The sequence below is a fragment of the Ahaetulla prasina genome, chromosome 3 (genome assembly GCF_028640845.1).
Source record: "Ahaetulla prasina isolate Xishuangbanna chromosome 3, ASM2864084v1, whole genome shotgun sequence".
Classification (NCBI taxonomy): Eukaryota; Metazoa; Chordata; class Lepidosauria; order Squamata; family Colubridae; genus Ahaetulla; species Ahaetulla prasina.
The window spans coordinates 82,669,338-82,682,510 of NC_080541.1; the positions used below are offsets into that span (position 1 = coordinate 82,669,338).

The window sequence follows — 13,173 nt, forward strand, 5'->3', positions numbered from 1 at the left end:
GCCTCCTGGTTCTATACCCCCTGTCCATGATTCTCTGCCTTGGAGTAGCAGCTTCATAGTTTCTGTCATCTTCTAGGGAGCATCTCTCCCTCACACTGGGGTGCAACAGATGTATTTTTCTGGTAATAAAAAAATGTAAACGGGGCAGTGAGAAGTGGCACAGAAATAATTTTTATAATATAACTTCCTGGCCATGCTGTCTATAGGTCTGTGAATAGAGGTAAATCACACGAACGATAAAAAAAATTTTTTTTTAAAAAGTAAAACTGATAATAAATTAAGTCTGATTTATAGAAATACATGCAACATTCTCAGCAAACCATAAGTTGGTAGAAGTGTACTATAATAGTCTAGCACAGGGGTGTCAAACTCGATTTCATTGAAGGCCACATCAGGGTTGTATATGACCTCGGGGGACCAGGGTGGGCATTGCCAGCATGACATCACTTAATTCTGAGGCTGTAGAAGGTGGTAAAAGCCAGGATTTCTCTGTTCTTCTATCTCAATTCTCAAAATGTAGATCTGTGGGAGAAGTTAAATTCCACTTGTTTCTCCCTCAGTCTAACAGCTTCTGCCTCTTAGTTGTAAAAGTACACCATCCTCTCAGAAAGGCAGGAGTTGGTGACAAAAAAATAGCTGTTACCCATGTGAATGTGCATGGCTAGGCAATTAGACTGACCTTTAATACCTAAAGAATTCTTTTTAAAAAGCATTGTCTACCCAGCTGATTACCCAAATCAAATTGCTGGGGCTAAATTTTTATTTATTAAATTTATATGCCACCCACCTTACTGTTAAAACTACTCTTAAACTGAAAAAAAAAAGATTTAACATTGGTTTGCATAAACATGCTACCCATAGATGTTCTAGAAGAGAAATTTAAGAGATTACTATCTGGTTTTGCCCATGTGAAATTGGAGCCATTGAATTTACAGTTCATTTCCTTTTCTATGATCCCTTTTTAAAAAGAACACATGCACTCACTTCATAATCATTCTTTTTAGTCATGTACCTGGCCACTCACCCACTGTTTACTTATTGCCCAATTAGAATGACTTATTGCCCAACTCTTCAAATTTTGCTAAATTTTATTTTGTTGCTTGAAAAACCTATCAAGAATTAATTCTATTCTTTGTTCTATTGTTTTTAGTCTCTGTATGGAGTTTAAAAAAAAATATTACTAGAGTTTGCTTACTATTTTAGCACTTTGCCATATTATTATTGCTTCTGTCAAGATCGCTGGTCAGTAACCGTATGGAAGTAATTACAACACCTGAAAAAGTCCAGCTGCAATTTTGTTTTGTTTTTTTAAATGAAAAATAATCTTAATGTTACTATTTTAAAATCTGTAGCCTCTCTGTAGCCTCTCTTCCAATTCCAAAGAAAGGCAATGCCAAAGAATGTTCAAACTATCGCACCATTGCACTCATTTCACATGCTAGTAAGGTTATGCTTAAAATCCTACAAGCTAGGCTCCAACAGTATGTGGATCGAGAACTACCAGAAGTACAGGCAGGATTTTGTAAAGGCAGAGGAACTAGAGATCAAATTGCCAACATACGCTGGATCATGGAGAAAGCTAGGGAGTTCCAGAAAAACATCTACTTCTGCTTCATTGACTATGCTAAAGCCTTTGCTTGTGTGGATCACAACAAATTGTGGCAAGTTCTTAAAGTGATGGGAGTACTAGACCATCTTATTTGTCTCTTGAGAAACCTGTATGTGGGTCAAGAAGCAACAGTGAGAACTGGACACGGAACCACTGATTGGTTCAAAATTGGGAAAGGAGTCCGGCAAGGCTGTATACTATCACTCTGTCTATTTAACTTATATGCAGAGCACATCATGAGAAAGGCGGGGCTAGATGAATCAAAAATTGGAATTCAGATTGCCGGGATAAATATCAACAACCTCAGATATGCAGATGATACCACTCTAATGGCAGAAAGCGAAGAGGAACTAAAGAGTCTCTTGATGCGGGTGAAGGAGGAGAGTGCAAAAGTTGGCTTGAAACTCAACATTAAGAAAACTAAAATCATGGCATCCGGCCCTCTCAATTCCTGGCAGATAGATGGGGAAGAAATGGAGGTAGTGACAGATTTTATTTTCCTGGGCTCCAAGATCACCGCAGATGGGGACTGCAGCCAAGAAATTAAAAGACGCTTTCTCCTGGGGAGGAAAGCTATGGCAAATCTAGACAGCGTACTAAAAAGCAGAGACATCACCCTGCCAACAAAAGTGCGTATAGTCAAGGCTATGGTTTTCCCAGTTGCAATGTATGGCTGTGAAGGTTGGACCATAAGAAAGGCTGAGCGCCAAAGAATTGAGGCCTTTGAACTCTGGTGCTGGAGAAGACTCCTGCGAGTCTCTTGGACTGCAAGGCGAACAAACAAGTCAGTCCTAGAGGAGATCAACCCTGACTGCTCTTTAGAAGGCCAGATCCTGAAGATGAAACTCAAATACTTTGGCCACCTAATGAGAAGGAAGGACTCACTGGAAAAGAGCCTAATGCTGGGAAAGATTGAGGGCAAAAGAAGAAGGGGACGAGGTGGCTGGATGGAGTCACTGAAGCAGTAGGCATGAGTTTAAATGGACTCCAGAGGATGGTAGAGGACAGGAAGGCCTGGAGGAACATTGTCCATGGGGTCGCGATGGATTGGACACGACTTCGCAACTAACAACAACAGCAGCCTCTCTGTATGCATATGGTAATACCTTGAAGTCAACAAAATAAAACTGGATTTAGAGAAGAATAATTGAACAGAATAGAAATAATTAGAAAAGAATAATTGTGCAAGGGGAAAAAAAGCAGAACAAGGCATCCCAGTTATTCTTCCCAATGACAGTTTAGTTGAACTGGATAGAGACAATTGTTCCCTTTCTTGCAGCCCTTCATATATGTTGTCAAAATACACCTGGGAAGGTTTATAAGTTCAAAAGCTGGTTTCAGGAAAGGAAAGAAGAGACAATGGCTCTGGTCTGTTAGTTAGATTTTGCCCCAGGGGATCAAAGGTATTTGGAATGGAATGCAGGACTGCTGCAGCACAGGAAAAAAGCTAAAACCTTATTCCAAGCATCTTTATTGCTTTATAATAATTTTAGTCTGCTTTTCATTAAAGTAATCCTCAAACAGGAGACAATAAAAGAAACCCATAAAGCACACATAATATCCACAAACAAAATTCCCCAAGTTAAAGCTAGAGGAGAAGGCCAAAGCAATGATGGAAGAAACAGATCAACTGCCACTAAGTTCAACAAATCTTAGGGGCAAAGTATCTGTATGTACTTAACACTGAAAGTGACACCCGCCTGATTCAACAGTACTGTAGGCCAAAAAGGTTTTATTGGTTATCCAACTCTTGGAAGAAATGTCCATCTGGGTTCAGTTCCATGTGGGAAGACAGACACTGGAAACACGGAAGCTGATTGGAAAGATGGTTTAATGGTGGACAGGACCACATGGTTTGAAGTCCTGGGTAGCTGACTAGATGGAGTTGGGGAGTGAGATATATTTATACCCTCTCTTGGGCTTTGACCTTGCTTCCTGTTCCTGTGAAAGAAATGTATTCTGATTGGTTGTCAGATTCCCATGAGGTCATGCAGGGGTAATTTTGTAGGTTGTCTTGAGTCCGAGGCTTGGTTGAATATTCGTCACTTCTCGTCTGGATTATTGCAATGCTCTCTACATGGGGCTACCCCTGAAGTGCACTCGGAGACTTCAGCTAGTCCAGAATGCAGCTGCGCGGGTGATTGAGGGAGCACCACGTTGCTCCCGGGTAACACCACTCCTGCGCAGTCTGCACTGGCTACCTGTGGTCTTTCGGGTGCGCTTCAAGGTTTTGGTTACCACCTTTAAAGCGCTCCATGGCTCCATGGCTTAGGGCCCGGGTACTTACGGGACCGCCTGCTGTTACCCTATGCCTCCCATCGACCCGTACGCTCCCACAGAGAGGGTCTCCTCAGGGTGCCGTCCGCCAAGCAATGCCGGCTGGCGGCCCCCAGGGAACCTTCTCTGTTGGAGCACCTACTCTGGAGCGACCTTCCCCGGTTTGCGCCAAATATCTGACCTTGGACCTTTAGTGAATTAAAAACTCACTTATTCATTCAAGCGGGACTGGACTGATTTTTTAGACTTTTTAAATTTCTAAATTTTAATTTTAAATTTTTAAATCTTCTGTAATTTTATATGGGGTATTTTAGGTTCGTCAATTTGACGGTTTTAATTTGGCCACCATTGAATAAGTATTTTAAATTGATTTTTAACTTTGTATATTTATTGCTTTTTATCTTGGCTGTACACCGCCCTGAGTCCTTCGGGAGAAGGGCGGTATAAAAGTTTAATTAATAAATAAATAAATAAATAAAATATTGCTGCGTGAAGTAATCTTCCCAGGTGCCATGTGGTGAGATGGGTAGAGGGCTAATCCAGGGGTGAAATGTTCCCGCTCGGACCGGATTTCCCAATCGCTCGATCTGGTAGCGATGGCAGTGGGTTGTTTGGAGAACCGGTAGCAAAAATCCCTGCACCTCCCATGCCTAGCTGAGCCACACAATCATCAGAGGGTTTTTTATTACTATTAAAAGCATTTTTTCTTCAGCCGAAAAAATGCGTTTAAAAGTTTAAAAAAAAGCCTCTGATGATCGCACAGCTCAGCTGGGATCGTCAGAGGCTTTTAAAAGCATTTTTTTCTACCTGAAGAGGTCGTAGAAAAATTGCTTTTAAAAGGCACCTCTGACGATCCCAGCTGAGTTGCCTGATCATCAGAGGCTTTTAAAAGCATTTTTACAACCTCTTCAGCCAAAGAGATTGTAGAAAAAATGCTTTTAAAAGAAAAAGAAAAAAGTTGGCCATGCCCACCCAGTCACATTACCCCTCCACACTAAGCCACACTCACAGAACCAGTAGTAACAAATTTTACATTTCACCACTGGGCTAATCCTATTATGTCCTGAGGGTGAAAGTCTTTTGTCTTGTAGATAGGATGGCCCAGTCTTTCTGGGGCAATTAACAAAGGTGGGGATTGCTTTCCAAGATCATGTATCTCGGGTGAAATGCTCCCGTTGGGACCGGATCGCCCAATCCGGTAGCAAATGGTGGCGGGTGGTTCAGAGAACCGGTAGCCAAAATCCCTGCACCCAACCCCACCCCAGCTGAGCCATGCAATCATCATAGGGTTTTTTTTTTTAACTTTTAAAAGTCTCTGATGATTGCGTCGTTCAGCTGGCATCATCAGAACCCTTTAAAAGCATGTTTTCTACAAGCTCTTTGGCCAAAGAGGTTGTAGAAAAAATTCTTTTAAAAGTTTCGGGCGATCAGGCAACTCAGCTGGGATTGTCAGAACCCTTTAAAAGCTTTTTTTCCTCTGGCGATCCCAGCTGAGTTGCCTGATCATCACAGGCTTTTAAAAGCATTTTTTAACAACCTCTTTGGCTGAAGAGGTTGTAGAAAAAATGCTTTTAAAAGTTTAAAAAAAAAGTTGGCCACACCCACTCCGTCACATTACCCACCACCACCAAGCCAGGCCCACAGAACCGGTAGTAACAAATTTTACATTTCACCCCTGATGTATCTCCTTTTCTCATCCAGGGAGGTATAATATTCTGCCTTTTTAATAGTTCCTAAACTATTTTGTTCTTCTAGGAGAAGGGTAGGTGCTAACTTTCTATACCACCTTGCTTTCAAATTCTTTTAATTAATGTGAAGTTGATCTGCAAGATAGTGAAATTGCAGCTTCTGGTTTCTTCTTTCTGTCTCTGACCTCCATGTCATTCCACAGGAAGTTTCAGAAAATAAAAATCACGACAGAGAGCAAACTTACCAGTTTTTCTGCCAGTAAAGAGATTTTTTTTTACTTCTCTCTCACCCTGTAGCCCCATGACAGTCACTTTGTGGGAGCATCTTCAATGCACTCAAAATTTTAAATGAGCCCAAAGCGATGATGTGCCATTGTTTTAGGACATAAACAAATTACTATATGAGAACACATTCTTGTTTTATAATTTCTCTAAAGTGGTTAATGTGTTGATGGTATTGCAATGCCTAAAATATAAATCCTGAAACAAAAATAATAGTATTCCCATGACTAATATTTTCCTGTTACTATCCATCTTTACTACTCCTTGGAAAACATAATAAATGTTATGAATCCTCTCTTACTAAAGCCCACAAAAACTCCAAACATCATATTGCTATTTTCTCTCTCCAAGCTATGGAAACCGTCTTTCACTGCGCCTTATTGAAGCTAATATTCCAGAATTTAAGCACAAATTTTACTCATGTCAATTAAAGCCAAATTCACATAAATACTTTACTTAAATTAGGATTCAATGGATAGTAAAAACAATCTTTAAGAGCTCTCATAATTTTTGCTAAGATATCTCCATATTGTGATGAGTCTTATGCTCCAAGAACTACAATAATGCAATTTGGATTCCAGTATTTTTGCATAATTTATGTATAATTTTAAACAAATTTAAGGCGAAGGAAGGAGAGAAAAGATCTAAAATGTAAGCAGCAATTAACAGTGGATGGCCTGTTTGCCAAAATGCTTAGTCAATTGGCACTAGATTTCCTTTAAAGTCTGCCGGAATACAAGGCACAAAAGCTCAGACTATAAATATATGTAGTGCAGTGTGATTTTGTTGAAATAAGCAACCCTTATCCTACCGCTGAATTAAAATAAAATGTATAGCACCCAAATTTGGTGTTAAATGCCCATCAGAATACTTGAATGTTGTCTGATCATTTTATACAAGAGGGAGCTCTAGGAGTCTCGGATTAACTAGCCAGCTAGCACTGTTTTAACTGCAGTGCAAGAGTTGTTTACTGAGCCTGTCTTTTCCATTAAAAACTCCCACAGGAAATTGTATCTGCTTCAGTAAAAGGACAGTAAAAGGAAACACATTTCATTAACTTTTTCTAAACCTTCAAGCTGAATGCTCCATCCCTTTGTGGATAGTGATACATACTGTTTATCTTTTTTTTTTCCCTTCTGTTTCTTTCATCCAGTTGTGTCCAGTTCTTGAAGAATGCCTGCAATTTTCTTGGCAAAGAGTTTTTAGAAGTGGTTTGCCATTGCCTCCTTCCTAGGGCTGAGAGAATGACTGGCTCAAGGTAACTCAACTGGCTTTGAGCCTGAAGTGAGACTAGAACTCACAGTCTCCCGGTTTCTAGTCTGATGCCTTAACCACTGCACCAAGCTGGCTCTCATATATACTTTATATTGCTAATAAGCAATTTTATATTGTTAATAAGCAATGGTTTATATAAGCAGGGGTGCATTAACGTTCTCTAAAAATCTGGCTGGCTACCAAATGGCGGTCACCACATGCTGAAATACAATCTTCATGTTATGTACACATACAGTAGTGGTGGGTTTCAAAATTTACTACCGGTTCTGTGGGTGTGGCTTGGTGGGTGTGGCATGGCTTGTGAGCGTGGCTTGGTGGGTATGGCAGGGAAGGATACTGTAGAACTTCCTTTCCCTCCCCAATCCAAGGGAAGCTTACTGCAAAGTCCCCATTTCCTCCTGATCAGCTGGGACTCAGGAGTCAGAATAAATGGGACCGGGCCAGTCAGAATTTTTACTACCGGTTTTCTGAACTACTCAAAATTTCCGCTACCGTTTCTTCAGAACTGGTGAGAACCTGCTAAACCCCACCTCTGATATACAGATATTATAGCAGATATACATATATTATAGCAGAAAAATTTCCTCTCTTCTATTTATCCCTTTGTCTGATTATTTAAAAAAGGAGTTTAAAAGAGACTTTTTAAAAGCAGAGTACAGGTAGTCCCCGACGTACCACAGTTCATTTAATGTCCATTCAAAGCTACAATTGCTCTGAAAAAGTGACATGATCATTTTTCACACTTACGACCGTTGCAGCATCCCCATGGTCACATGATCAAAATTCAGATGCTTGGCAACTGACTCATATTTATGACAGTTGCCATGTCCTGGAGTCATGTGATCCCCTTTTGCAAACTTCTGATAAGCAAGATGAATGGGGAATCCAAACTCACTTAACAACCATGTCACTAATTTAACAACTGCAATGATTCACTTAACAAATGTGGCAAGAAAAGTTGTAAAATGGGGCAAAACTCAACTTGGCAACATAAATTTTGGGCTCAACTGTAGTCGTAAGTCAAGAACTACCTGTACAAAAAGCTTTGGTTATCTGGCATCTTTTTCATGATTTTATCTTTGCACCAGACAAAGCTTTCTTTATGTTTTCAGGCTCTGATGGAAACCTTGGGGTTTTAATGATTTCAGTCAACATTTATATGCTGTACATAGATTAGTTACATGCTTTTACCCTTTTCTCTACTAAAAATAGGTTTGCTATAAAGTGGTATTGTAATATAAATACCGGTATGTACACGTGCATACACACACACACACACACATACAAAATGTATATTTATACAAGCAAACATTTGCTTTCCAAAACTAACAGTATAACCCCAAACTCTCTAGTTTATTGCATGTGATTCCTGACAACTGGTAATCTTCTCCAGTGGGTACCTTCCCAACATACTAATTTCCATAACCAAAAGCCATGCAAAAGTGCTATAGAATGCAAGTCTATCAGCACTTTTTTCTGACAAACCTTATCATAGCTTGTTCCAATCTGATTCATTCCTTGTCTATTAGAGCACAATTCCCTTAAGATAAGGAAGGCTACCATGGAAATGGACTTTAACACTCTTGATGGTAGCAAAGTGATAATGAAAGATCCTTTTTTCTACTGGTAATATAGGGCAGCAGGGTGGGGTGGCTCAGTGATTAAAATGCTGGGCTTGTCGGCCCAAGTTTGAGACCCGGACTACAAGCAACAGGGTGAGCTCCCATCTTCACCTTAGCTCCTGCCAACCTAGCAGTTCGAAAGCATACAAATGCAAGTAGATAAATAAATACCACTTCAGTGGGAGGATAATAGTGCTCCGTGATCTCATGCTGGCCACATGACCGCGAAAATGTATTTGGATAGTACTGGCCTTGAAACGGAGATGAGTATTTCCCCCTGTAAATGGCAATGACTAGAAATGAAAAATCCGCAGAAAGTTATTTTTTTACTGGTAGTATGAAGTTTTGCAATCCAAATATGGAAGCAGTGCCTCAATCTCAGGAAGCATGACAGCTGTAGCCCAGCATTGAGAAGGCAGTAAATTGGGATGTCATATTATCTAGCCTGGGTTTAAATCTCCAGTTAGCTTTGAAATCTGTTATAGAACTTAGAAAAGGCAATCTCTTTTTTTCGCTTGCTAACCTACATCTGTGAGGTTTTTGCATAGAGAAAGTTGGAGAAAATATTTGAAGAAAATATTGTTTAAAGTTATAGAGATAAAATGGGGATTCAGAAGGAAGATTTATCACTACTTCTGTAGGGAAATGGGGTATCTGTGCATTTAGATGAATCATTCTGTGTGTTTTAATGTAATAAATTGGTTCCATTTCAAAATTGTGTTTTGAATAACTGGAAGAACAAATCTTTCACAGCATTTCAAATCAGTAGAATAAAACAAACATTACATTAAAAGTATACAAATCATTTGTATTTAATTATGCCCTAATTGCAACAGATTAATTGGAATGCATGAAAATTAAAATTAAATCACCCTAATTCAATTTTCTGCTCCGTATTGCAGTCTGATATACTTCTAGGTTTTCAGTTAAGAAGTTGTAAAAACTGTATCTAGGAAAAAATAGAGAGGGAAGACATCAAGTGTTTTCGGCCAGTGTGACAATTCTGAACAATTTTGCTTTAACTGACCCATCTCCCCCCCTCCCCCCAATTTTTACACTTTATCTTAATGGATGGATATATGTTTCTTTCCTTGCATGTTACTTAATATTTTTTCAGTTACCCAGAGGAATATGTTAAAGCAAGTAGTTCAGCTATACAAGATGCTTTATGAGCAAAAGGTGAATCTCAGCAACCTGAACCATAGAATCATAGAGTTGCAAGTGACCTTATGATTCAACATTATGAGGCTTTCCCAATAAAAAATACTTAAAATACAAATAACTGGGGGCAGGTTTTCAGTTGTGGTTCTTTACATCAGGATTGTGATAACCATCCCATCCCTCATCCCTGAACCTAGCCTATTGCAATGACTACATTAGTTGATTGGTTAATTTTGTCCTATTTATATCCCCATTCTATAACAGGATTATATGGTTTTAGTAGCTGCAATAGTCATGCTTTTTAAAAGCATATTTGTGTATCACTTTTGTTGCAAAGGCTATTTAAACTTGTCTGATAGTGAACAGACAATTTGGAATTCAGCTATACCTTGATTTTTTTATTAGAGGGAATGGTACAGATGACATGAATGCTTGGAAGTAGCCCCAGGGCATTTTTAATTTTAAATAAATTAGCATGTGGGAGATTGAAACTCTAGCAAAGGAAGAAGATGGCTCTAATTCTTCGCCTCTACCCTAAGTCCAATTAAATACTTCATCATTATTAGCATTTCTTATTTGCAGTTGGAAACATTGCATCCATGGGAGAAAGTTCCATCCATAGGAGCTTTCTTCCCATTGCGGTAGAGGTAGTCCGTGACTTATGACCACATTTGGGACCAAAATTTCTATTGCTAAGCAAGGTGGTTGTTAAATGAATCATATTGGATTTTATGACTTTTTTGCCTCAATTGTTAAGTGAATCTTTGCAGTTCTTAAAGGAAGGGTGTGGCCATTAAAACAATTCACCCATTGCACTTGCTTGTCAGAAGCTTGTCAGAAGCTGGCTGAGAAAATCACAAATGGTGAACATATATCCCTAAGATGCTACAACTGTCATAAATACATAAATACACACATTATTACCCAGACCAAGGGGATGCTATGACTGTTGTGTTAGGACCAATTGTAAGTCACTTTTTCCACTCACATTCTTTAGTGGTTGCTAAAGAAATGGTGATAAACTGAGAATTACTTGTGCAAGAAGGAACGTGAATGATGAACATGGTTATTCAATGAGTCGCTGCCCTCTTTCATCAGACCATGATCCTAATCTAGTGAAAGCTTTCTTATAGCAACTATTTCTCTTTGAAACAAATGTACAAAATGGCCTGAGCTTAAGAAATATCTTCATGAATCTTCCTTATTCCTGTATCTATTTTCCCTTCCTGGTTAGGAAGGGGCTTGTTCCTTAGGTAAATAATTATTTTTTCAGTTAAGTATTCTGTCAAACAAGAGTCCTAATATCATTTCTCCAAGAAGCACTGGGTACTGAAAGCTTTCAGAGAGATTAGCCATGCAAGAGTGCCTTGCTTGAGGCTTCCCTGGCAATTGGCAATTAGAATGTCAGCATTATGCATTCAATTTAGCTTGGTTTAGTTGTTTAGTTTGATTCTAGTTATTCTGGCTGGCATCCTAATGGGTCAGTAATGTTTCCATAATGCAGGCTTAGGAAGTGATATAAGACCTTATTATAATGCTCAACAATGTACCCTTTTTACTTAAATACCTGTTTCCCCCAAAATAAGACATCCCCTGATAATAAGCCCAATCAGGCTTTTGAGCGCATGGCAATAAGGCTTATTTCAGGGTTCAAAAAACTATAAGACAGGGAAAGACAGACATTTTCAGGGAAACATGGTATATATTTTAGTGGAAGCTGTGTGACATTGGATGAGAAGGAACTGCCTCCAACTCGAGCATACCAGGACTGTAGGTGCAAACCCAGATCTGGGGATATTCCACTTTCGATCTTGGTGGGGTACCACTCCGGGTTCATATGCAATCTGAAGGTGTTCCCAGATTTGCAGCTCTTCCTTAAAGAGTGTTACCAAGCCTCCATCTGGTGCGTTAGCTATGCACTTTCCCATATTGGAACAAGAAAAACGGTTTCGTACAATCAGTCATGCTCTCATCACCTTGCTGCTTGGCTACTGCAACATGGTCTACATGGAATTTCCCTTGAAGACCATCCAAAAAATTTTGTTGATCCAGAATGCAGTAGTGCAAGTTGTGATGGGCTTCTTTAGGTATGCCCGTGTAATACCTCTGCTGCCCAAGCAGCATTGCTGCCAGTTTACTTCCAGATACAATTCAAGGTGCTGGTTACTATTTATAAAATTGTACATGGCATAAAGCCTAGTTACTTGAGGGATTACCTGTCACCCATAACATCAGCCTGATTGTTTTTATCTTGCAGGGGTGGCATCCTCTGGTTTCCTTTGATGAAACAATGTCATCTATTGGGATCCTGACACATGGGCTCTCTGCAGCAGCATCTGCCCTTTGGAATGAGGGTTCCTCAAAATCTAGATGACCCCAAAATCTAGATGTACTTTGGCAAGGTTCAGTGAGACTCCATTCCATCTGGTCTGTCATGCTTGTTATCTTTTGTCTTTATCTTTTAGTTATTTATTTCATTGTAATTTCTTTGTTTGATTGTTGTGAACTGCCCAGAATTGTGAGAGTCAGGCAGCATACAAGCTTAATGTATTATTATGGTGGTTGTTTGCATCGTCAGCCAGATGTTTAGACTGGATTTGCCATTTTTATCCACCTATTGAGTCCTTCCTATAATTTGGAATTATTTTTGTATATTGTCACTCTGCTGTTTGCATTACTGGTTTTATCAGCGTCCTTGTTCCCATGTCAAGTCTTAAGAGGAAACAAACTACCTAGTTCATTCCCTGGCTGAAGTACATTCGTATGCAACAAATCTATAACATTATTTAGGGCCAAGTAAGTATAACATGGGAAGAATGTGAATGGCTCTCACCACATTTATATTTCTTCTCCTGAAAAGTAACTTGGAGAGACTCTGGAGTGCAGAGATAATCATTTAATCCTTTCCCCAAATGCTAGTCAGTTCCCAAATAAATTGCCCATACAGCTGCTACTTTCCACTGCTAATAGCAGCTAGCAGGAACACCAGAGGTAAGTGATTTAGCTTGAGGTCAGAGCCAACTGTGGATTAGTGATCCAATTATGTCTACTTTGGCTCTTTGCCTTAAAGTGTAGGCAAATCTCACATTAATATATTTTTCTCAGAAAATTATTGCAAAGGAAAAAAAGACATTGCACATAAAACTTAAGGCATGATTCATAATTAAGAAATGCTTATTCTTTTCATGGAGACAGGAGAATAAAATCTCATTTTGTAAAATGTATGGACCACTGTTACTTGGCAATGTGGCTGCAACTG

At 39.3% G+C, this 13,173-nt stretch overlaps 1 protein-coding gene and 1 long non-coding RNA gene across 4 annotated transcripts in view; one reads left to right on the forward strand and one right to left on the reverse strand.

Moving 5' to 3' along the window:
- The window catches only part of LOC131195849 (uncharacterized), a 14,614-nt gene continuing 1,441 nt past the window's right edge, over nucleotides 1-13,173 (reverse strand). For 2 of the 3 annotated variants that reach the window (XR_009154559.1, XR_009154558.1), the window contains exon 3: nucleotides 7,022-9,702. This is a non-coding gene — a long non-coding RNA (uncharacterized LOC131195849). Of the gene's footprint in view, nucleotides 120-7,021; nucleotides 9,703-13,173 lie in introns of those variants that run through there. The other variant, XR_009154560.1, reaches the window with a different exon arrangement.
- Nucleotides 12,180-13,173, forward strand: part of RPP40 (ribonuclease P/MRP subunit p40) — a 17,846-nt gene continuing 16,852 nt past the window's right edge. The window contains exon 1 of the mRNA XM_058178125.1: nucleotides 12,180-12,341. Within this exon, the coding sequence (XP_058034108.1) occupies nucleotides 12,285-12,341 (57 nt within the window). The 5' untranslated portion in view covers nucleotides 12,180-12,284. The remainder of the gene's footprint in view (nucleotides 12,342-13,173) is intronic.